Source organism: Phoxinus phoxinus, assembly GCF_949152265.1.
Source record: "Phoxinus phoxinus genome assembly, chromosome: 24".
In the NCBI taxonomy this organism is placed as follows: Eukaryota; Metazoa; Chordata; class Actinopteri; order Cypriniformes; family Leuciscidae; genus Phoxinus; species Phoxinus phoxinus.
In genome coordinates, this window is record NC_136899.1 from 21871549 (window position 1) to 21898378 (window position 26830).

Here is a 26830-nt window from a genome sequence, read left to right on the forward strand (position 1 = left end):
GTTTGGACGGTTTATATTACTTAAATAGTAACAAAATAAAGCCTAGGTAACATTAGATATTACGTCTCATTGACTTTCGAGCTTGTGGGCAAACAACAGATTCAATTCAAATGCAATTATTGGATTTGAATAAAACAGACTAAAGAATACAAAACTACAATTTCACACTGAGTAAATATGCATATATATATATATATATATATATATATATATATATATATATATATATATATATATATATATATAGTAAAACAAAACATACGGTACCAACGAAATAAATCAAAATAACGAATAATATGAGGGGAGAGAGAGAAAGAATGATAGAATGAATCAGGGAGTGGAGTGAGTGAGTGAGTGAGTGAGTGAGTGAGTGAGTGAGTGAGTGAGTGAGAGAGAGAGAGAATTTTCAATTCAGTTACTTTCCAAAGAGACCCCAAGTATGTATTAAAATATTCACAGGAATATTCTGGACAACCTTTAAACAGCAGTTTCAATCGTGAGATAAATACTTGCTTTTGATCTGGCTCTCAGGTGTGTGTGTGCTGATTTCAGATTGTCCTTCTCGCAGTTTTCCGACGCAGGTGGTGCGCAACTTCGGCAGCTAACACGAATGTAACACTCTACTGAGAGGTGACTGAACTCAGACGGAAATAAAGAAAAGCCTAAGATGAAAACGAAGTTAAGAAAATAAACGAAGAGGCTCCTTGATGGAGTTTTCTCGTGAAGATGAGTAGATTCTTTTCTCTGGCGGACTGCCAAGAATAACGGCCGAGGCTTGTCTTTAAGGGCAAGCTGGGTCACACCTATCTTTCGTGGATGGGCCAATCGGTGTTTAGAAACGGAGGCGGGAAAGACGTCCTTTGTTCGAATCGTCCAACCCTCCTTACCTAATTTTATGGTGGTGCCAACATTGAGCATTTATTCTCAGAAAGATGGTATTTCTGAAATAATGCGTCTTTTTGTGATTTGTCGTCGAGATTCGACGCCGTCGGGTTTTTACAATTCTACAGACACCACAAACTACAATTTTGCGAGTCCGGAACACAGAGATATTGGATCGTTTGTAATTATGGGCAGTTTGGTTCTCACCCTGATACTTCTAATATGACATGTACATACATTTAACCACAAAAAGAGATACATTTTATACATTTAAAAGGTAGTTTTCAGTGAAAAAGGTCCGTGGATGAGCATTTCGGCTCATATGTGTGTGTACGCGCACATAGTCCCGTTGCGCTGCGCTGTGTAAAAATTAGGCTGTCTCCAGAAATGTAATTCGCTGTTCTTGCTTTGTATTGGGCTCCGACATCAAATAATGTATTTTAAAAAAAAGTCTATTATAATTATCTATAAGGGACTTCAAAATTAAGTCACTCAACAGCTAAGACAAGCAAAAGCAATGTTTTTTTCTGAATATAATTAAACAAGCAAATGGCAATTCTAAACAACTTTGGCAAACTATAGACAAATTAACTGGAAAGATGCAAACTAAGAGTGGAATAATAGAGCTGAAAATAGATGACGAAAACCACAAGGATGGTCTAACAGTTTCAAACTATTTTAATAATTATTTTATTGATTCAGTGAATGAAATGATCCAATACGCCTCTGGGTTGCCTCATCCTTGTTCATCACCTCAGCCCTCCATTTATGATCATGAGGTTCTGTGTTTTAAACACATTGATTATTCTAAAACAGATAAAACAATACAATCCTTATCTAACTCAAAAGCTAAGGATTTCTGGGGACATTGATAGCGCTCTCATTAAAAAACATAGGGAGATTTTAACACCAGCTATTACATAGTCAGGTTTGGCATAGACGAAGCAGACAGAATGGTAAGTTAATGCCTTTAATTTGCAGAATGGATCGGTACAGGGAAACAGGTGAGTAACCAGTAAGTTGTATATCAGATGAATGCTTAACTGAAGTGTAACCAAGTCTCTCTCTCTCTCTCTCTCTCTCAGATGATGAAGAAAGAGTTCCTTAGAAGACGGAATGATGACTGGCTGAGAAAATTGGGATCGTAGGTAGGAATGCAGGTAAGTAGCCTATGGCAGAGAGTCTGTATCATGTGTAGACGAGATTAGACAATGACTAAATGTTCGTAGCAGGTATATAAGGGTGAACTGATAATGAGGTCCAGGTGACGGTGATTAGTAATCAGGTGACAATGAGCGTGTGAATGACTGAGTGGGCGGAGTGAGGGAATGGCTGCGTTTACACTTGGCATTAACATGCGACCTGTATCTGGATGTTGTCCACATACACATTGAAAATACAAGTGTAAACGCGCTTCTGATCGGAATGTTATCCGAATGTTATCCGATCAGCGTGTCCAGTTTCAGAGGTAGTCGAGGACGCATTGTGATCGGATCTCAGTGTAATGTAAACGCAATCCAGCCATCGTGTCTGCATTCACAGGTGGACGTCATAAGGCAACATTTACACATAGCTGGGTATTTAGAGAAACTAATATTTCCCCCCCTCCGTTTTCAATAATAACATCGTGCACACAACCTGCATAAATACGCCGTCGAGCGCAATCATAACTATGCCAAACCTATGGGCGGCAGTGTAGGGAGAAGGATAAAGCCCTGCAAGCCAATCAGAATCCTCAGAATCGACAAGAGAGAACCTAAAACCCCGTTTCTCCCAGTTGACACGACAACATATAACCGCCGTTTTCAGAAATCTCCACTTTGGCCGGAGTTTTTAGAAATAATCGTTTTCTGGGATAAAAACGGCGTTTTCGTGTAAATGACAGGCCAAAACGCAGAGAAATATCTGTGTTTTCCCATCGTGTAAACGGGGCCTAAATCCCTGCCCAGTCTCCCCACGTGGCTGTCAGAAAATAATGGCCAGACGCAGTTTAGACAATAAATAAAATATATTTGAACCTTACAATAAACGTCAATATTTAAAACCGTTTATTCAGACTTACATGATACTGTGTGTGTCATTTTTCATTTTAATTGTGCAACATTATCTGAACGAGGCGATCGCCTGTACAATCACAGCTGTGAGGCATGAGATCTTAATGAAGAGCGTGCGCTGCTTTGCCAGAGGAATAATAGGAATAAACTTTTAATTTTTTAAATGTTATTTTTTTATTGTTTCAGCATGTTTATTAATCTCCCATTTCTGTTAATATAGTCATTGCATGCTATAACCTTAAACCCCGATGATCGATGATGTGACTTTTTTTTTTTATTACCCAGTTATTTTTGTATGATCAACTCTGGAAATATTCCTTCATTCAAAAAACGTAATTTGATTTAAGGATGGTATTTGCACAGCAAAGTAAAGTGAGTGAGTGAAAGCAATTTGGACATTGCTTAATTTGCTTCTTTACTCTTATTGGTGTCGTGCTACAGACCTAATTTAAATATTATGCAGAAAACAGAAATCCGATCGGTTATCTAGATACAGAGGCTACTTATTATGAACAAATGTAAACGCACGGTGTCCTGATTGGCTTTTACGTTTTTTAAATGAAGGAATATTTCCAGAGTTGATCATACAAAAATAAATAACCCTGGTTAAGTCACATCATCGATCATATGTGTTTAAGGTTATAGCATGCAATGACTATATTAACAGAAATGGGAGATTAATAAACATGCTGAAACAATAAAAACATTCAAAACATAATTTTTTAAAAGTTTATTCCCATTATTCCTTTGGCAAAGCAGCGCACGCTCTTCATTAAGATCTCATGCCTCACAGCTGTGATTGTACAGGCGATCGCCTCGTTCAGATAATGTTGCACAATTAAAATGAAAAATGACACACACAGTATCATGTAAGTCTGAATAAACTGTTTTAAATATTGACGTTTATTGTAAGGTTCAAATAAATTTTATTTATTGTCTAAACTGTCTGGCCATTATTTTCTGACAGCACGTGGGGAGACTGGGCGGGGATTTATATGACATGACGTGCATCTGTGAATGCAGACACGACGGCTGGATTGCGTTTACATTACACTGAGATCCGATCACAATGCGTCCTCGACTCCCTCTGAACCAGGACACGCTGATCAGATAACATTCCGATCAGAAGCGCGTTTACACTCGTCTTTTCAATGTGTATGTGGACAACATCCAGATACAGGTCGCATGTTAATGCCAAGTGTAAACGCAGCCTTAGATTGTAATAATTTGTTGAACTCCATGCAGTTCGGTTTTAGACACAATCATTCCACCGACGCATCCTGCTGCTATTTGATAGAAAACATAAAGGCCAACTTGGACTGAGGGGGCACGGTGGGTGCCGTGTTTCTGGACTTGCAAAAAGCCTTCGACACGGTAAACCACCGTGTCCTCCTGTCTAAGCTCTCGAAGTATAATCTGTCCATGGAGACATTGCATTGGATACAACCATATCTCTCAAATCGGATGCAGTGTGTGAGGGTAAAAAATTTATTGTCCGCTCTGAAGCCCTGCACAACTGGGGTCCCGCAATGATCAATTCTGGGACCCTTGTTGTTCAGTATTTACATCAATGATCTTCCGGCTGTGTGCAAGGGCGTAGACATCATCATGTATGCAGATGATGGCGTCATCTATGTACTTAGGAGGGATATGGAGCAACTAGCCACTAAATTGTCCTCAGCCATGGACAAAATAAGTAATTGGCTTAAATCTTCTTGCTTAACACTAAATATTGAAAAAACTGTTGGAATGTATTTCGCCCAATAAAGTTAAAGATATGCCTAACATCTATGTTAATGGACAAAAAATTAACATTGTGACGGAGATAAAATATCTAGGTGTCCATTTGGACCAAACTCTAAGTTTTAAAAAAACATATTAAAAGAATGTGCAACTCTATTAAATATAATATCTCCATCGTTAGACACATTAGGAATAGTTTGACAACTGAAGCATCTTTCATGTATTTTAATGCCATGATTTCTCCACACATCACCTACTGTTTGTTCTGTTGGTCTCAGGCCAACGAGACCACACTCAGAACGCTCAGATCGGTCTATAATCAGGCCTTAAAGGTGCTTGACAGAAAAGCCCCTCGCTATCATCACTGCAATTATTCTTAGTAAATATAAAATGTTAAGTTTTGACTCCCTAAATCGAAATACAAATTTAAGAACCGTTTTCAAAATTGTTAACAATATTGCTCCACCTTCAATGAAAAAAATCATAAAACTTTATTCTGAACAAACAAACCGAACATCCCGCTCAACTGCTCACAGAAATTGTGCTATCCCGAAAAGATCCTCTGCCTTTGCACAGAAAGCCTTCTCATTTAAAACCATTAAACAATGGAATCAACTTCCAGACAGTCTAAAGTTGTCTGTAGATCTGAATAATTTATCTTGAAACTTAAAGAAATACATCCTCGATAACCAGCTGTGTCAGCATCAGCACACTTAAAGTCTACAAATGTAATATTACATCCCTGCCCAGGGACTGCAGATGGAAAATAGCATTAGCTAACTCTGGTACAAAACATCTTTTCGTAAGAATAATGTATTTTGTACATTGTCCCTGACAAATAAACCAATTAAATTACATGAAATCTATAGATAAACTCATCTTTCAGGCATTTGACCGACCGGGTTGACAATTCAGCGTGAGATATCGGGGGTGTGGCGTGTGAGCGTGTGAAACCAATCAAATGCGTGTGTCTCACGGCCAATGCGTGAGAGTTGGCAGCTCTGCATATACACCCAGGATGAGTAAATCATGGTCTAATTTTCATTTTTTTGGGTGAACTATCCCTTTAAGTGTCACTATAAATCTAAGACATCTGCCATTTTTTAAGGTAGTTTTATAAGATGATTTCAAGATACTCACTGAGTTCACCTTTAATTAAACAGTTACTTATAAAAACAAGAGCAGTGGGTGTTTAATAAAACAACAGTTGATTATAAACCAATATAAAACATAATAATGTGTGCCCTATGGCTATTCTTGTCTGATTGATTTTACAGCCTTGAGCATTCAGAAATGTTGCAGCAAATAATCATTTACAAAGAAGAAAACACTGTAGGCATATTGACACGTACAGCCATGCTTGTACTATAAGGATGTACTATATATGCAATCTAAATGTCAATGACAAATATGACAAAAATTACAAATATCTTTACGAAAGTCCAAAATGCAATGCAGCGCACAGTGTTATTGAATTGAAATATGGCATAAATTGGATATACATTGTTGGTACTTTTATCAAATCAGGTAGATGTTTTAGTGGTGGTTAAATTATTAATGCTGTTAAACATGTTTAATTAATCACATTAACTTCAATAGACCAAAAATTACGTTTCACAGGTTGGTAGACACCTTTCTTTTTCACTTCTCAGCACCAGACTGCTGTTGTGTCCTCCTGTGCATAGCTGTCCATCAACTATCATTTGCAACCAGGTGCAAACATAAGGTGTAGGTGGGTGTGGATACATGTGCTTACTGCGTTCACAAAATGCCTTTGTGCAAAATGCCTATGTTTTTTATATTGTTATTAGTTTAAATGATTGGTTTCACTTTGTTATCCGTGCTACAGTGTAATTATACTGAACATTTAAGTATTAAATAATTTAATTATTTAAAAATGTACTTACTAAAGGGTTAGAATTAAGATTAGGTTTAGTTGAATGTAATTATTTATAATGTATTACTATTGTAACTATATGTAACGTGTAACTAGGACAGTGTAAAATAAAGTGTTACCAATTATAGTTACGCTATATAGGCAATTCCGGAGAGGCTAGCAATAGCAAGCTAGCTTTGAAAGCACAAGATCCCTCCCTCACTTCCGAGCTTCTACAAAGCCAACGCCTTCAAAACACATGAACACACAGCAGAGTTTTCAAAGCGTCACGAGACGGGAGACGGTGTTAAATTACCTCATGTTTCAAAGCACATAACATTGCATTAATAATGAACACCAACAATTTACAGAGCTCTAGTTACACCAACTGACAGCAGCAGATTAACTTCCGGGCATTGATAGTGTTGACATAGAAAAGCATAAATCTGAGCCATGAGGACATGAACAGTTCATGTTGTAAGTATGGTTTTGACATTGCAGTGAACGCAGCATAAGCTCGTTGTTTTGGTTCAGGAGAGACTTTAAAGCAGCTAAACAGCGGCTATTTGTTTGTGGCACTCTGTGACTTTACTGAATTTCTACAAATCTGTCTAGACTCGTGGAACACGCTGATCATGTGTGATGTCTGCGCGAGCATGGTGCACGGAGGTATGGAAATACATATGGTAACAGGCAGGTAGGACAACAGTCGGAACAAATTTAATGATTGAGACTTCCACAGAAGATATATGTACATGTTTTAATATTTAGACCACTTATATTATTGATTGCTATCAGGATGTGAAGCGAGTTTCAACCAGTATAACAAAAAGTCTTTATAATACAAATTGGCAATTTGTATTATAAAGACTTTTTGTTATACTGGTTGAAACTCGCTTCACATCCTGATAGCAATCAATAATATAAGTGGTCTAAATATTAAAACATGTTGCCTACCGTACCTTTGTGTGGGACGTGTGGAGGGTTTTTTTTATTATTATTTTTGATGAAGAGAAAGTTAGAAGTAGAAATTTAAAAAGGAAAATAGCAATTTGAATTATTTGAAATGTAAATCTTTAGTAACATTAGACATGCATTTACTGGCATAAAAAAACCAGCACTTTTTTCACATTTATAACAGAAGTCAGAACTTAAACAGGCTATAATTACACATTATACATTAAACAGAAATAACCTTTTTAATGTATCTTTTAATTTGTATGAACTTACCAGAATGAATGATGTCGAAAGAAAACATGCCAGTAGTAAATATTCTCTTAACCTGCAGACTGAAATACACAGAAATGATCAATTTCCAAATCCTTCAAACCATGAAACAATCTTGACCCATAAATATTACAATATTCATAAACTAATGATTACCTGGGGGATTTGATTTCTTTGTGGATGGTACGACCATGGCTAAGGCTGTTGTTAATAAGTTAAAGTCCGCTTGTGAGTGAAGTACATGGCTTCAAACCAATTTCCTGTTAAACTGGCCACACTGCTCTGAAAATGAGGCGTTTGTTATGAGAGGTGAGAAAGGACCCAAAAGCGAAAATGCAATACAATGTCTTTAATGAGAGAGCAAAGTCCAGGTGAACAGATATCCTCTTGTAGATAACAGAAAACGGCCGTCAATACGGACGATAAGACATATAACAAAATAACTTCTTGAGAATGAGCACAGCAGAAGGACCAGGGCTGGCGGCGTCAATTCCAGAGAGGATACGTCATACAGCTGGCGGATAAAAGCTCTGGCAGCCGACAGCAGAAGGTAAACTGGGCAAAGTGCAGAGAACAATAAATCATCAGCAAACTCAGCGAATAGATAAGTACAGACCAGATCCAGACAGGGCACGGACAAAACAGGAACTCATGCAACGCGAACACACGAAATAATCTGGCAAAGAAGCAGGGAAAAGGGAAAGCTAGAAGTAGCAGACACAATCAGAGGAAAGAGAGAACAGGTGAGAGAATTAGCGCGAAGGCTGATTGCAACTAGGAACAGCTGAGGTAGAGAGAAGGAGAGTATGGGAAAGTGTGTGTGTGTGTGTGTGTGTATGCGTGTGCGCGTGAGTGTGAGTGAGCGTGTGCGTGTGAACAGAAGAGAGAGAGAAAGAAAAGGATACCAGACTCATGACAGCGTTCCCCCAAATTATGTGACGCTCATTTGAAACCACCTGTCATCAGTATTGGTTTAGCCAGATTGGCTTTGTTTGATTTGATTGGCATTATATGTTAACTTGCATATGAATGGTGAAGATATTCTTGCTATGACATTTGTTGTCATGCCATACCTGCATTTCTTCTTTGGTTGTAATATTAACATGCCACCTGTCTGCTTTAAATATGAATTAACAAATGTATTAACCTCTAACAGTTTAGGTTATCTCAGAGCACATTTTTTTCACATTACATTTTATCCTAACTTTATACATGTACATTGAATACACATTTTACGTAAATCTGAAACCCTTAACAGAAAAAAATCAAGACTTTGTAAAAGGGCATAATTAACAACAGTAGCAAAAAACAGCCCTTTAAAAACAGTAGCAGTAAGCAGTAATAAACAGCAATTTATTCCAAACATTATAAAGCAGTACCAAAGTAGTCCGAACGACGATGTCTTGCATCCGAAGTACTCTCTGGTGGTATACAATAGTTTTGAGGAGGTAACCCATATAATTTGAATTATTAATAGCTGAAAATTGTATCCTGGACAAATCTGTGAAGGCGCACATTTTATTCAAATGCACAACCACACGAAACACAGCATGTCGCAATCGCTGACGAAGCACTCGTAAAAAGTAAGTAAAACTTTTGTCGCAACGCTCCTTGAGGCAGCACATTTTGGAATATTGAACAAGTGTGGAATTTGACTGTTATGATCACTAAGAAAATGGAGATGAATATTGTTGAATACATTTAGGTCTGTTTCTCACACAAAGTGATCACATGGATTCCAAAAATTTAATTTACTGTGCACAAATACAATTTTATGATAATTGTATAGTACATTTGTGCTTTATTTTATGGTCCTGTTTTTCATGTGCTTCCCTTGCTCCTCATGTTTTTCTGCCTTGTGAATGTGTCATGGTCTGATTGGTTGCTTTAGTCATGTGATACTCTGCTCTGTTTGTCATTGGTTCATTGTTTAATTGTTCTCATGTGTTCCTTGTTAGGCCCTGTCCCACATGGCATTCTAAAAACTTGCGTTCTTCCTACTTCTGTGATGTAACGCTGCTTTGACTGTCGGGAAGAAGTCTGCTGCAGAGCTCACACCAGTGTTGGCTCGGCAAAAGTGTGCATCGAGGGCGCATCTCGACTGCAAAGGGGGTGCTCGTGAGTAGTGATGGCCAAATTAAGCGTTTCAAAGCATTATTGCTTTCTGATACAATTGTGTCGAAAAAGGTTCATTACTCGAAGCTTCATTCAGGTAGAAATTGCAGCACCATCTCCTGGTGAAGTAAATGTAATGCAACAAAACTGACAACCATAAAATGCAAGTAGGCTTATATGTTAACACCCCGTTTATTACGTGTTTACCGAGGCGATCAAAGCTGAAACAGTGTAAGTGCTGTGAAACTCATTTATGTAGGTGGATTTTACAGATACTGATGAATTTCATGTTCACCTTGATAATAAAACATTAAGCATGATGTGTGTGTGTGTGTGTGTAATTATTTCTTTAGACAAGGACAGAAGATCAGACCAGCTTAAAAAAAGTTGGAAACCATCACATAAATTCTAATGGTTTCTATTAAAATACCAATAGGAACCATTGGCTTTTACCATTTAAACCACTACAGAATTATTTTTTGTAGTGTGTTTGGGACATATTCCATTAGCATTTAATGCCCCCACCAATAGAACCCAACACATATCAGTAGAGACCTACAGAGACCATTATAATCCCAATTACAACCAATAAAATTCCCATGAAAACCATTAAATCCAATAGAATTTCTGTAATGGTTTCTATAGTTTTTTTGGCAGGGCAGTGTCATGTGTGAAATCTTGTTTAGCTGTGGGAAGCAGAACTATATAAATTGTTAAAAGGTGGGACTGATATTTTTGTATGTTGAAAAGGATGTGCTTGTGTAACTGGATGTGCTTGTGTAACTGGTTGTACTTGTATAATGTAGCAGAGGGTTTCTGAAGTTTCTGTCTTTGATGCATGTTCAATGTTCATATGTTCTCTAATTAATAATAATAATGAAAAAAAATGTGGCAGAGGGTGTGCTTTGGGTACATGCAGAAGGCTTAGACAAAGTTTACACTTTTATAAGAAATACAGCCGCCAGGTTTCAAACCTGTCAACACTGGATTGGGCTGTCAAAAGCAGCCAGGTTCACTACAGGAACGAACCAGTGTGTTTGCTTCAGACGTCATTTTCAAGTGACTAGTGACGTAATGATACAAGCTCCGAAGCAGTGGTTCATTGCAAGGACCGTTCGAGTTTGAAGCAAGCTTCGGAGCGTCGGTGTCAGACGTAACATCACTACTCGTGAGCACCCTTCTGAAACCTAAAATTACAAATGGGACACGCTATGGTCTCATGGACTTAATGGAGACCCACATGCGACAGCCTTTGTAAGTCAGAAAGTGCATAAGGCACATGCTAAGGCATAAGCTATCCATGTAAGGTTGAGCACGCGAGCTCATTGGCTACTGATACAGCAGGAACCAATCAGCGGTGCCCTATAGATAATTATGTGATTACGGACAGGTTGAGTTACAGTAAGACCTATAAGCCTGCACCATCTAAAGTTTCATGACATAAATTTGTATTTAACATATTTGCAATTGCATACATGTTTACCCCTTCCAATGTACATTACACAATACATGTACATCTCCAGTTAAACCATTATGTCAAAAACTTGGGTGTGGTGATGGAGAGTGCCCTAAGGCTTGAGAGAGACAGGTCAATCAAGTTGTGAAGTCAAGCTTTTACCAGTTACAAACCCTGGTACAAATTAAGTATTTTCTTTCATTCTCAAATTTTGAAAAAGTAATACATGGTTTTATCATCACAAGGCTAGATTATTGCAATTCATTTATTTGGGGATTAGTCAGTTGTCCATAAACCGCCTTCAGACAGTCCAGAATGCTGCTGTCAGAGCTTTGACAGGAGTTCGTAAACGGGAACATCCAACTCCTGTCCTTCAGTCACTTCACTGGCTGCCGGTGCGTCATAAGATTAATTTAAAAGTTCTGCTATTAGTTTTTAAGTCTTTAAATGGGTTAGCTCCGTCTTACCTTTCCGATCGGTTGACAGTCCATCAACCTGCAAGAGCTCTTAGGTCGGCAAACTTAGGTCTCTTAGTGGTTCCTAAATCAATGCTTAAGACTAGAGGAGATTGAGCATTTTCCATTGCTGCCTATTGAAATTAGAACTGCACCCACCCTGTCCATTTTTAAAGTTAGGTTAAAAATATTTTTATTTGAACTGTCTTATAAAATTTGAATGTTAATGCAGTTGTCCCCTTTGTCTTTCACTCTGTACAGCACATTGGTCAACGGAAGTTGTGTTTAATTGTGCTTTATAAATAAAATGATTGATACTTAAATTGCAATTAGGTGTCTAAAACTATTACATTCAGTTTCCACTTTAAAGTATAGCTTATAATTTTAAAGTATTTTATTTCTCTAATGTGTACTTTTTTTTTTTTTTTTTTACAAGGGACCAGTTGAGCTACAGGAACAAAATAAGAAAAAGAGCATATTCTTTTTTTGGTAAAATAATGTCATAGTTGATTGAAAATACATCAGTGTAATGTTTTGATAACTAAAAGTCGTGTTTCAATGCATACTATATAGCATTTATGCAAGGATGACAAAGAGTGTCTGCCATACGTCTGATGGAGTGCAGTTACCATACATGGCTTTGTGATGAGTGAACTAACTGAAATACTACATCTTTTGCATATACTTATAAAGCCTCCCAAGACTCAGAATAATAACCCCCCACATCAGCAACAAAAAATAAGGTAATTCTATGTAACATAATCCATACACACACATGCATATATAGCCTACTGTATGCATGTACAGTGCGTACTATATATATATATATATATATATATATATATATATGGGTTTTCTGTGTTAAGGTAGAATTTACTAGAAAGATGACAGCACTTCGGTTATTGGGGAAAAAACTCCTTAGAGCTCCCCTGCTTTCTTCAGCCCTAGGACGTGATGGCAGCGTCACCATGGCAACGGCATCAGTTTCCACAGTAACGGCAAAGAGAGGTGAGATGAGATCATTATTTCAAAAATATCACATCTGAGGACGTCTGATAGAACCATAATTATGGTTTATAACCTCACTGTGTGTCGTTTAACATTCAGACTGTAATATTACATAAGATGAATCGCATCCTTGCCACAAATATCCAAATAATCAGCTAGTGAAGTATGTTTTCTACGCAGAAGCCCATAGAATTACAATTACTTTTCATGGTGGTGATTTCTTATCATAATCATGTAGACTGATATCATAATAGACTGTGACAGTAATCTAACAAGAGAATGTTAAGAACTTCTCTTGATAATACAAAGTGAAATAATACTGAAGAACTGAATATCAGATAAGGCTTATATTGCAAAATAAATAAACATATACAAATAAATAAAATAATAGATCTCATTTATACCATGTTTTGTCTTTTTTCCTAAAAAAAACAACATCTTAGATAAAAATAAATAATTTTGTGCTCCTAAGCTAATTTTAATGATTGCTCACCGCATGTAACGTTTCGGGCCCAAGCCCTTCATCAAGATGTCTGATGAAGGGCTTGGGTCCGAAACGTTACATGCGGTGAGCAATCATTAAAATTTGCTTAGGAGCACTTTCTGGTGTGCGGACTCATTGTTTATCCTTACTATTACTTGTCTGCCCAGCACCCAGTTTTATTGTTTTGGATGTGCGTGCTGCACCTTTGAACAATTTACTTAAAGCCTTTATGTAATGCATTATAAAGGTATGTATAAAGAGGAAAAGGAGAAAAGAGGAGGCGTGTTCCGGCGCAAACGTTCCCTGGTGCTATTTTGCAGTTCCAGAAAACAATTCCGTCGCTGTCCAGGAAAAACCTAGTCTAAAGACAGTGGTGCATTGCGCGTGTTATTCATAAGGTATTTTAAGGGCGCGTGCTTGGCCATAATGTAGCGTGTGCACAACGCGCATATACTTTCTCATCTACACAGACGCAGCATTTTTCATTTTTACAATGATACATTACAAGGAAAAATATAAACACACGAGGGAAATCATTGTTGTGTCCATGAAGATTTGAAAAAATTAGTCGGTCTCCTGTGAACCGCTGTGAACCGCTCCTGGCGTGCGCTGGCAAATTTGCCGTTATGATAGCAATCCGCCATGGAACAAGCACACCTGCTCTTAAAGGGAATGTGAGATGATGCTCTGATTGGTTTATTTCACGTTACGCCCAAACCACACCTATGAATAATGAAGCTACTTCAGACCAACCCATTTTAGATTTGCTTCGGGCACAAGAGTCATTTATCCCGCCGGTATAATAGCAACGGGATCCACCCACAAAGTTACTTGCGTTTCGCATTTGATACTTGCTTTTTAGATCGTTAAAATAGGGCCATAGTGTCACTGATCCTGTGACAGTTATAATGGATTATAACTGCCAGCCTGCCCTTGATCGATAGTTAAAATTTTACGAGAACCCTTAAAAAAAATCTAGCAGTAGGCTAATGTCATGTTTTTACACTACACCTTGAAATGTAATGAAACAGGGCTGTCCTTTGTACAAGAGCTTTAGAATGACTCTCCTGTAATGCTAGAAAGGCTAGAGAAGAGAGGGTACGAGTAAAGTATCTTCTTCTCACAGTAGAAGAGGATTCCCATTCATGTCGAGCCACAGAGGTGATACACAAAGCCTTATCAGTGTGTGCAGAAAGGCAGCGGTCATGGTGCTCTGCTCTTATTGTGACACTGTGCCACTCTCCCAGACATGCAGACGGTGTGAATACTGCTGTGTTCTGCTGTGGAGACACGTTGGCCTTGAGGGAGGAAAAGTAACATTTGCAGAGGAAGATTTTCCCTTGTGAAAAAATAAGTAGACATTAGAATATTTTTATATTATGGAAATAATATACTTTGAATATACTTAAGTGCAAACTGAATGTTATGTTTTTGGACACTTAATTGCATGTTATTTACATTTAAATGAAAATGTATTATAGTTTACATTTTTATTAAATGTATAAGTATAGGACTTTTATTTAAGTATAGGACTTTCATCATTTGTTATGTTGAAGTTGCAATTTAGTAAATTTTAAATGTAATTGATCAAATTATAATCAAGTACTTTGCGTGTGCTAAGTATGTTAATCAACACATCAACATAAATGTACTTCTGTAAAGCATGACGAAGTGCACTTTAAAAATTTTTTTTTATTGTTTCTAAACTAAAAAGGTTGTTTTTTAATGTGTGCCTGTACCATCTCTCTTTAAAATAAATTACACTTACATTTATATTTTGTATCTAATGCAGTCATATTCAGTTATTTTATATTACTTGATGTACATTTCCAAAATCTTTACTTGCTGTTCTCCTCTTTTCTAAGTTTTCTTAAAAAATGGTGTTACTTTATTGTAAGGTGTCATTGTTAGTATAATTATATATTTAAGTACTGAGTAATATTAATTTTACTTTGACATGTACTTATAGGGTTAGGGTAGGATTAGGATTTGGTTGAGGGTTAGCTGCATAATTATGCATAATTTACTGTTATTACTATGTTAATGTAACATATGTAACAAGGTGTAACGGTTACCGGAACTTCCACGCCTGTGTCTTCGGACAAGATGGCCGACTCCACGCCTGTGTCTTCGGACAAGATGGCCGACTCCACGCTTGTGTCTTCAGACAAGATGGCCGTCTCCACGCCTTGTCATCACATAAAACTAAAGAAGAGATTTTGAAGATATTTTGCCTTTGCACCTTTGCCCACACAGTGAAAGTCAATGGGGTCCAAAACTAATTAGACTCCAATGACTCTCACTGTATGGAGACATCTACACAGACATTCTTTTCAAAATGTCTTATTGTCGAGAGGCTTGTAGACTATTATTTACCCCTCAGATAATATATAATGTCAACCATCAAAGATCATTATCAGACCCAAAATGCACAACCATCTTCACCACATATACTTCAAAATCTCCAGCCCCCTCTTCGGCGTTCTGATGTTTTATGTTTCAGAGTTGACACGACTGATAAGAAGATATATTGGTTGGGGAAAAAAAAGTTCAGTTTCCTAGTTTCTTTTTTGGAGATTTTTCTATTATGGAAAAACTGAATATCCAATCAATAAATAAACTAAATATGCATCCCAAATGATTTACTATACATGGTGCATGTAAACTAAACAGTATGCACTGTGGCATAGGCATAGACTAGAGTGTTTGTTCGCCACTTCCTTTTCATCATGGCTGAAACTTTTCTTCAATGTTTTTTACTACATCGAAGCATTTTCCATCTTCAGTAAATAACCTTTAAGAAAGCACCTCATGTGTTGCTGCTGCCTTTAACACATTTAGTCTCAGGCTTTCTGCTAACCAGAGGAAGTTGTGACATTTAACTGCAACATTCCACACTTTCCAGTGCATTACCTCTTTGCTGTTTCAGTGTGAACACTCATACTACAAAATCACAGTGTACAATGCTGAGCTCTAGACTAGTTATGTGGCTTGAAACTTTGTCCAGTAAATATAATTAAGAAAACTTTGCTGTTATTTATAGTGGTCTCTTTTTAGGTTTAATTCGTTAGCCTCGTGTAGCTACACTCTTAAAAATATATATTTTTTTTATTGGCATTGATGGTTCCATGAATAATTTTTAACTTTTTCAACTTTTTCATTGCACAAAAATTAAAAGGTTCTTTAGATTATTAAAACATTCCTCGAAATAAAAAAAAAGAATGGTTCTTTTAATAGAGATATCAATATGATATTGTTATATATTGATGAGTCAAAAAAAAAAATCTTTGTCTGTTATGGTGGTGAGGAAGTACGAACCCAATCGCAGACAGTAGTCAGGGCAACACGATTTATTAAACAAATAACAGGGAAAACAAAACCCACGAGGGGGCAAAACATAGACAGGACAATGGAGACTAACTAGACTGTGACAGATAACTACAAGAAAAACAAACAACTAATACAGGCAATGGCGCAACAGGACAACAGCTCTTCACAAGATACTCACAGACTGACAAGGATTAACAATGAACCGACACAGGACAGCAAACACAAGGGGATTAAATAGGGAGACTAATGATAACAAAACAGGTGACAAAGGTAAAGCAATAATGACGAGACTAATGATAACAACAGGTGACACAGGTAAAGCAATAATGACAAAACGAGGATAACAAGGAGGGCGGGGCTAGATGACAAGACAACACAAGCACATGGCCAAACAAGACCACGTGTTTGCACATAAAACATGGGTCTGTCATGATCCTGCCTCAAGACTTAAAGAAAGACTATGACTAGATGGCAGAATCATGACATTGTCTAAACACTTGAAATAATGTTCATAAAATATTTTAAAGAATCAGTCTTTCAACAGCCATTGATTCGTGTTGACTTTTAAAACCAAGTTTAAAATTAAATGCATCAAGAGAGAAGAAAAACTTTTTTTTTTCCTCAGGCAGAGAATGAACTTTACTGATCATGTTCTGAATATTTGTCATCTTAGCACTCCAAAATACATTTAGTGTATCGCAATTGCCCCTTGTTACAGCAGTCTCCCCTTAAGAGAAGAAAATGTAAACCTCACTGTCAACATCCTGTCATTGCATAGTCTTGCAAATCAATCATTTCTGTGTTTATACACGGTGCAATAATTCATTATTTAGCAGTTATATATTAATGGCCTGTTTAGTCCTGGTGAGTATTGCAGCGCATATACAGTATTGGACCGCATTCTCTGTTGATCCTTTTGGTCTAAATATAGGATGTAATTGTAGCGTTGGGAGTATAAAGGAATGGAGTGAGGGTTACCCCACTTTTAACAGAAACGGCAAAATATGATCGACTACGCCACCCCGGAAAACCAGGGAAATCGCCCTAATGGCACACAGGTTCGTTTGGTTGGATGGGTGAAAAGACAGAGTCATATAAGTAGAAAAGCTTTATTTTCTCCATAATTGTTGAATAAATATTTGGAAATTCACAGTTAAAAACTCTTACACTGGCATTAAAATATAAGGAACACCATCGATCAGAATCCACTCACATACATACATACATACCACTGAATTTAAAGAAACTCAACCAGGAGCAGAGGTATCTGGAGGTAAGGGTCGGCTGCCAATTTGAAAACTACCCCCCCAATAGTCCACTACAAATACCCAGCCACACACACACGTGAAGGTTAGATACCAGAAGACACAGCACTAGGTGTGAGCACACCACACAGATGGCAGTTTCGCCTTCACCCTCCAGAAACCCCCAGCTCCTGCAACAAAGAAAACAATAAGAAACACACAACGAACAAATACAGCTCAGGGAAGATAAGATGTCAAATACCTCAAGGATTCAAACCCTTGACCTAAAATTAGGACTCAAAATACCACATGAAACCAAAGTCCACTCGGTTTCAGTGATCAAAAATACAAAGAGAAATAAACAAAGAAATAAAACAAACAATTAATCATATAGATTTATAAATCAATGGAGTTCCATAGGCGGCAGCCAGAGAAGACAGCCCGCCCACACAGTCAGACGAGTCGCACAATACTTACAAGTAATGTACGTGCAACAGAAACATACGAAAAGTTACTATCCTGATGACGTTGAGGCAAAACAGCGACGCAGTCGCAATTATAAGCGATCCCAGTTCAGCATTGATACTCGATTCTCACGAATAGCCCAAGAGGCCGTCAATTATGCAGGGGGAGCCTGCCGAGCAGAAAGATAATGTTAAAAACAGAAGCAAATTATTAACACACAAAACTAAAATCTTACATACCACGGGGTGATCCCGGCGCGCAAACCGGTTCGCAGTCGCGCATCATATTGCAATACAGCAGCTCAGTCAGGAACACATGCTATCAATGACATGCTATCAATGCCACCAAAAACAAAACGTAAGTAACCAGCCACAATCAATTTATTCTTGTTATATAAAAAACGGCTACTAATACCTGCGAGGTGTGGGCAGCAAGCACACAGCAAACGAGGAAGCCAGCTTACAGTCCAAGCTTGCGGCAACCACGGATGACGTCACAAGGACAATACCAAGACGCATACCATGTAGCAACCACACCTCCCATATATCATACAAGAAAGGGGCGGGGGCTTAAACTAAGCACAGGTGAATGGAATCATAATAAGTGGTTTCAGTCACCCTGCTACATAATGATTTTTCTACCCAGTAGTAGTATATGTTTCCACTGCAGCGGTGCTATAGAGTCATGTTCCTCATAAATTTATCATCATTACCAGAGTTCTTTGGGGGTCTGACATATTTCTAAAACATTAATGTGAAAACACTGACACCAGAAAGTGACAATAGGACAGACATAGAAAGTTTTTTTGAGTTTAGCTTGTGTTCATAACTGTTATTAGTTAAATGAATTTGAAATTGAACATGGATATCTTTTTGAAAATGCCTGATGAGACACGATGGATAAAAAGCATGTTTCAATGGCTTTATGTTCACTCACAAAAGTTTTGCGCTCACCCAAGAAACTTTACATTCCCTCACAGAACATTTGCATTTAGGGGCACCATAGAAAATGAGTGGGTGCTTGTGGCAAAACTTCCAATAAAATGTACAAAAAAGCATTGTATTGGCAGTGACATAAATGTTGTGTTTCGCAAATTTTGCTGATTTGAAGATTATTTTTTACATGTTTCTATGGTATACTGGAAGACAATGATATGCTTTTAAAAAAATGTAAGGCCTTTATTGGCAAACACATTCAATATATGCAAATAGTATGTATTCACAGTGTGTTGACCCTTCTTCGTAACCTCTGCAAATCACTCTGGCATGCTGGATATCCACTTCTGGGCCAAATCCTCACTAATGGCAATCCATTCTTGCTTTATTAGTGCTCACAATATATGAGCTTCTGCTTGTCCTCTAACCTTTTGAGGATTGACCACAGGTTCTCTATTGGATTAATAAGTGGGGAGTCGCCTGGCCACGGATCCACACATTTGAATGTAATGATCTCTGAGCCACTTCACTATTTGTGACATGGTGCTCTATCATGATAAAACATGTTCTGATCATCACCGAATTCCTCTTGGGTCATTGGGAGAAGTTGCTCTTGCAGGACATTTTGATACCATTCTTAATTCAGGGCAGTGTTTTTAGGCAGAATTGTGTGAGAGCCGCCTTGGATGAAAAGCAACCCCACACATCGATGGTCTTAGGATGTTTCACTGTTGGCATGACAATTTTCCAGATGTCCAAAACAGTCGGAAAGGGGCTTCATCAGAGAAAATAACCAGTCTCTGCTGTCCAATCCTTGTACCTCCTGCAGAATTCGAGTCTGTCATGATGATTTTCTTGGAGGGAAGTGGCTTCTTTGCTGCCCTTATTGACTCCAGGCTGTTGTCCAAAAGTCTTTGCCTCACTGTGGGTTCAGATGCACTCACAACCACCTGTTGCCAATATTGAGTTCTGCACTGGTGGAGACACGATTCCCTGGATGATTCCTCAGTCTGAAGGAGACAGTCCTGGCATTTTCTAGACACTCTGGAACGTCCTGAAGCCTTCTTCACTGCAGTTGAACTTCTTTCCTGCAAGTTTTTGATGATCTTGATTTTGAAAGTGTTTTGAAAATAAACAAATGACTGCAACCACTTCCAGAACTTTTTTTTATTGGAAAATAAAGCTTTAAATAAACCTTCCTCTTCAGCCTGTCCCCTCTGGGGCTGTTCAACTTTGACTTGAATATAGCAGAGCAAAATCGCATTATTATTACTCAAAACAAGTTAAAGGGGTCATGACATGTTTTTTTTAATTTTATTATTATGTTCCCTTAGGTGCAATTATAGTATTACTATAGTTTTTTTTACAAAAAACTTTTAAAATGTAGTGATTTATGACCTTTTCCCACCCTGTTTCTCATCCTCTGATTCAAACAGTCTGTTTTGGGGGTGTTTCCCCTTTAAGAGTTCAGTGTTAACGCCCACTGTTATGATTAGCTAACCTCAGTGCCTATGCATCAATTATTAACGCCCCCAGCCAGAACATTTGTGGATTCGGCGCAACTGTTTAATAGCGGGTGATGCATGCGAAGCGATGGCTCTTGCAATGATAAAACCTTATTATGTTTGAGCCGGAATCAGAGGAGGAATCAGAGGAAAATGAACCATCACCACAACAACGAAGACTGGATCAGCCCGTGTCCACATGAAAAGTGAAACTATTTTGAATTAATAAAAAAAAATTAACCAGAGACACTTGAAAACGGATTATTGTTGCATAATTATCCTATAGCTTAATTTGCTAACAGTTTAACATTATTTAACTAATTCCAATGAAATGATAGGGTGTACCACGGACAAAAATGCATGCACAGACAGGCCATCTTAGAAGATGCAGCATTGATAAAGGCAACTTTTTTAATTTTCTATCACATGTAGGCCTACTAGAAAGGCGACATATTTTCAAGATTCTCTTATACAAATGTGTTTATATTAGCCACGGTAAAAAGTAAGTTTGCGTCGTCGTTATTGAGCCCAGAATAGTCGGCACGGACAGTTTTCTGGCAAAGCCAAGCATCATATTGGGATTTTTTCCTCAAAACAGTCATCCTTCAAATGTATAGAACACTGCCGTGACTGGGACGTCCGCAAAAAATAAAGTGCATCCATTTTTCCCTGACGACTGGATCTTTCAGCGTATTTAAAAAGTAGTTTAAAGTTTTAAATACATTACTTACAGTTTGCGTCGTCGATGTTGAGCCCAGAATAGTCGGCACGGACTTATCTTTGAGCAACAGTTTTCTGGCAAAGCTCAAAACAGTCATCCTTCAAATGTACAGAACAAACGCTTAAACTAACACAGCCGTGACTGAGACGTCCGCAAAAAATAAAGTGCATCCATTTTTCCCTGACGACTGGATCTTTCGCAGCGTATTCAAAGATGTTGTTTGTCCACAGCCAGGAACAGCACATCTGCGGCATCGTAATTTCCCTGCAGACTCACTCGCTGTCCGTCGACTGAACACTTGTGAGGCGCGCGGGCGCGGTCGTGACAATGATACGAAATGAGCGTAGTTGCCTTGCGCTTTAAGCGTAGTTGTCTTGCGCTGGAGGCGGTCATATACAAACGCTGGTACGTCACCGTGACGTCACTTCTTACCATGGATCCAGAACGAAGTGTATTTAGAGCTTGATTAAATAAATGATTCGTTTATAATGGGGAGGACGTCTTAAGCTATGAAACTTGCAGGACGTTTTAATGGTACAAAGACCTCTTATATACCAAAAAGATCAAGGCGAATTTGGTTTCTCATGTCATGACCCCTTTAAGACCAAAGCTATGTTGTGAATAATACACTAAAGGTTTCTCTCAATTTGAACCTGCTGAATTAGCCAAAAAACTGAGCTGTTAAAATTAGCAAATATTATAAAATACTCAGCAAATTGATGTTGAATGTTTCAAGCATTTAGAAGGCCTATGCAAACAATGAATATTAGAAAGTCAAGAGAAAAATTATATATTGCACATTTTTTTACCCATTTTATCCTGTTTTGTGACAGGAATATAGGCTACCACCCACACATTACACAATTTTCGACCACAATTTTGGGCTCATAATGATAATGAATAAAATAATTCAAATTGCTGACAAAAAATCTAAAATCGTTGCTTGTTCACACGAGTGACAATCGCTATGTATGAATTATCCAAGTCCTGTTGTAAGAAATTTGTTTTGACTGGAAATTGGCGAAGACAGGCAGTTGTGTGAAAAGAACACCAATCCAACAACTTTGAAAGTTGCATATAGTGCAGGTTTTTCAATCTTTTAGATGCCATGGAACCCCAAATATGATTGATCATCCTCTAGGAACCCCCATCCAAAAATTTAAAAGGCACCGGCTGGATGATTGGTTTTCTGGGGGCTCAGCATGATGCGGAAATCGCCTTTCCCCGCCCCCGTGCCTTTCTTCCCAGAGGTGCATGAAGAACTTTGGCAGTATGGAAGCATTTCAGTGCCAGTATGGAAGGACAAGCATGCCAAAATCTGCTTCAAAATTTTTCCTGTCTCACTACCCTTGATGGTGGGGCGTTCAGGGGTTTGTGGGGATTCCCCAGGTGGAGTGTGCAGTTTCTGTGCATGCCAGCAAAATGCTGGCACCTGGTGGGGTCATCTGTAACTTCCATCCACAAGAGTTCTGGTTGCTGTGCCTTACAGTGCTGCTGGACAGGCCGCCTTGAGTTCTGAGCCAGGGTTGATGCAGGAACTGCGCACAGTGACTGACCGTGATGAAAGTCATATGCAGCCCCTCGGCCAGACAATGTCTACCTTGGGATAAATGATTCAATGAGTCATTGATTAAGACCAACTGAATTTTGAATAGCATACTACCCTATTACTTTCAATATGCTATATAAAGACATTAAAGCTGCAGTCCGTCGTTTTTCCTCTTTGTCGCCATCTCTGTTAGAAATCTGCAATTGCAGTTATTCGCGGAATTATTAACTGTGCGTGGGTAGTAAATCGGCATGAAACAGCGCGGATGAACACAATGTATTGAGGCTGCCGCGTCGCTGTGGATACTGTAACGTTAATGTCATCAGCAATCTCAGAGTATACTTTTTGAAAGTGTCAACATTAGAATTTTCATCGGAAAATGTCATCTGAACAAGTAAGTAACATTCACTTTTGTTCTGACCAAATTCGGGGGGTGGGGGGAAGCATTGCAGTAGGCTATCATGCTGATTAAATCTAACGATTGCTTATATCACGTCAAAACGTGAAAAATATATATTTTTTAAGTCTTTGGGTTTTACAACTGGTGAATCTCCAGTTGTCACTGGTGATTGTCTCTTTAAACTTTCAGGATCCGCCATACCAAGTGCTAAGCTAAACCTCCACCTCCATCATCCACACACGCTAGCCGGGGACTCCTTCTCTATGTGTACAGAAGTGACGTAATGACGCAAAGACATGCTCGAAATTCCCGCGGAAATCCACCAGTACCACTGGAATTAAAATCATTATTACAAGCTTACCGTTTTGAATCGAGGTAAGGCAAGCAGATCGTTTTGAACACTAGCTGGTTACGTTTTTTTTCAAAAATGTATTTTTTGATATTTTTAAACCCAAAAAAGTGCCGGACTGCAGCTTTAATGATCTAATTGGATTTGAAACAGCATTACAAATTCTTAATTAAAATTATAGAATAAATAGTATTATTACTTATTATTCTAATTGAATTGGAGTAAATGTAATAATTTGACATAAAAGATGACATTTATTATGTTTAAAAAAACTGGTAAAACGTAAGAAGAATAAATGCCCTTGGAAATCAGTTAAAAATATCACAGTCTCAATGGAAAAAGTACATTTCTGTGTCTAGCCCCACCATGAGACATTGCTGCAAGTCAAGGCTATTCATATGACCAGTATGGATATGAGAAAGAGGATAACTTGTCTTAGTCACTTGTCTCGGCTCTTTAATTTTCTATATCATCAGCTGCATGCAGTCTTTTGTTGAAGCTTTCAGTCTCTTAACTGCTTATCTTCAATGGTAAGACTCCAATTACCCAGCCTGTCCCTCTGGACACGCAGCAGAAAGAGTTCTAGAAAACGAGTCATTTGCAGTCTTTAGCCAGCACTTATTCACGAGCTTATGCTAAACCTGTGCTGATATGAGCAGATGTTTCATACAGCATATTCTTCTCAAGACAGAAACCCTGCAGTGCGACTACAGTCTACACTGTTAAAAATAATGTTTCCAAAATTCGATACTTGCAGTGATGCCATAGAAGATCAATTTTGGGTTCCCAAAAGAGCCTTTCAGTGAACAGTTCTTAACTATCATTCTAATGGAGTTATGGCTGTTGACACGTGTTTTTCTTATACAACAAAAAACAATGTCAGGTAGATCATAAATACCCTTTATTTATATTAGTCCTATTATACTCTAATAGTAATACAGTTATACTCTAAATAAAAATATTAATAATAATTACTTATTATTCCTTGAATAATGAATGAGAGAATAATTACATAGTTCCCTGATGTGCACTAAAGACCAAAAGTCAAAGTCTGCCTAAATGAAATATTTAAGGGACCAATTATACTAATTTGACACACCACTGCATTATCATATGCTATATTACTCACAAATAAACTCTAGAAGATGCATTTCAATGATCAGAATAAACTGGAGCAGAAAAGTGCAGATAACTAGCGCCATCTAGTGAAAGATGTAAATGAAGGCCCCAAGCATCTACATGTTCAACATGACTCATGAACCATAATGTCAATGATAACTTAATTATGAAGTGTTGTGCAACTCGGAATCAACCAGTGAAAAGTGTATTTGAAAACAAACTCTTTATTACCTAATATATATATATATATATATATATATATATATATATATATATATATATATATATATAAATACAGCTTTTTAATAGTTAGTTATTAAACCAAACTGTTTTATAAGTAGTACTAATGAACAGCCAATATCAGAGTAATGCATGATAATAAGCTATTTGTTTATATCGTGAAAATTGGACCCTAAAGTGTTACCACAAAAATATAAGTTATGTTTTCTGGGTTAGATAATATTTAAAAGGAGTGTTCGTTCAAAAAATATATATATATATTATTATCATCTACTTATTTTCATATATAAAAAAAAAATTGTACATTGAACACAAAGCAGATGATTATCAGAATGTCTGAGCAGCTCTTTTCACTACAATGCAAATCTATAGAGACAGGGGCTGTCGACCTTAAAAAAAAAAAAAAATCAGTGAGAAATTACTTAAATCTGTTCCCCACACAAAGCTACATGGATTCAGAAGATATTATATTATACTCAAACATTGTGCAAATGTTTCATCTGACACTTTTTCATGTTTTTCTGGAATATCCCTTTAAGTGAAACCCACACATTTACAGTATACCTTTGAGTAAATTGAAACTCTCTCTTTGAATGGTAAAAATGGTAAATGGACTGCATTTATATAGCGCTTTCACAGACCCAAAGGCCACCAAAGCACTTTACAATATTGCCTCACATTCACCCATTCACTCACTCATTCATACACCGACGGCGGTGTCAGCCATGCAAGGCGATCCAGCTCATCGGGAGCAGCTGGGGTTAGGTGTCTTGCTCAAGGACACCTCGACACTTGGTCAGGTGGAACCGGGGATTGAACCACCAACCTTCCAGTTTGTAGACAACCTACATGAACCACTGAGCCACTGCCGCCAAAAAGTTTTGAAACTGACTTTTCATTTTTCCTTATTCAATAGCTATATTGAACACACAGTGACACAACTTATCCAGAAGCATTGGCCTCCATGTATCATATGCAGTCTGAAATTAGATTGAATTAGATATGGAGCTCTGCACTGGAGAGTTCATTAGAGTCAGTCAGAGGAGAGCATCAGCTCTGGTGCACATGTCCTCAGAACTGATGGTCCCATTAAAAACCATTAAAGTATCCATATTTCAAATGCAGAAAGAGAGAATGCATTGGAGGACATAACCTACATTTTTTTTTACGTTTTTATAATATTCGGTAACACTTTCAATGAAGTCCATGCTTACAATGAATTATAGTAATTATTTATGTAGGCTATTTATATTGTACAATTTATTGCAACTACAGTAAATAAATTAAAGTGAGTATTTATTAATATATTTATAGAACAGTAATACTTAACATATAGAAATGGAGCTATAATTCATTGTAAGCATGGTCTTCATAGAAAGTGTTACCAAATATATGATGATTTCAGGTTGTGTGAGACACTTTTTGCCATTGACATGACTGCGATTTAAGTGTCCGAATCACCCTGAATTCACCCTATAAATACAGGTGCTGGTCATATAATTAGAATATCATCAAAAAGTTTATTTATTTCAAGAATTCAACTTAACAGGTGAAACTAATATATTATATAGTCTCATTACATGCAAAGTGAGATATTTCAAACCTATATTTGTTATAATGTTGATGATTATGGCTTACAGCTTATGAAACCCACAAAATCTCAGAAAATTTGA

General features: G+C 37.6%; 1 protein-coding gene across 1 annotated transcript in view; it reads right to left on the bottom strand.

Annotated features, from left to right (window-relative positions):
• The window catches only part of LOC306992398 (NXPE family member 3-like), a 29375-nt gene extending 20767 nt beyond the window's left edge, over positions 1–8608 (bottom strand). Inside the window, exons 1-3 of the mRNA XM_079601227.1 lie at positions 8339–8608; positions 7939–8259; positions 7786–7844 (exon numbers count right to left, since the gene is read on the bottom strand). Coding sequence (XP_079457353.1) covers positions 7786–7844; positions 7939–7975 — 96 coding nt within the window. The 5' untranslated portion in view covers positions 7976–8259; positions 8339–8608. The remainder of the gene's footprint in view (positions 1–7785; positions 7845–7938; positions 8260–8338) is intronic.
• Positions 8609–26830: the final 18222 nt, after the last annotated feature.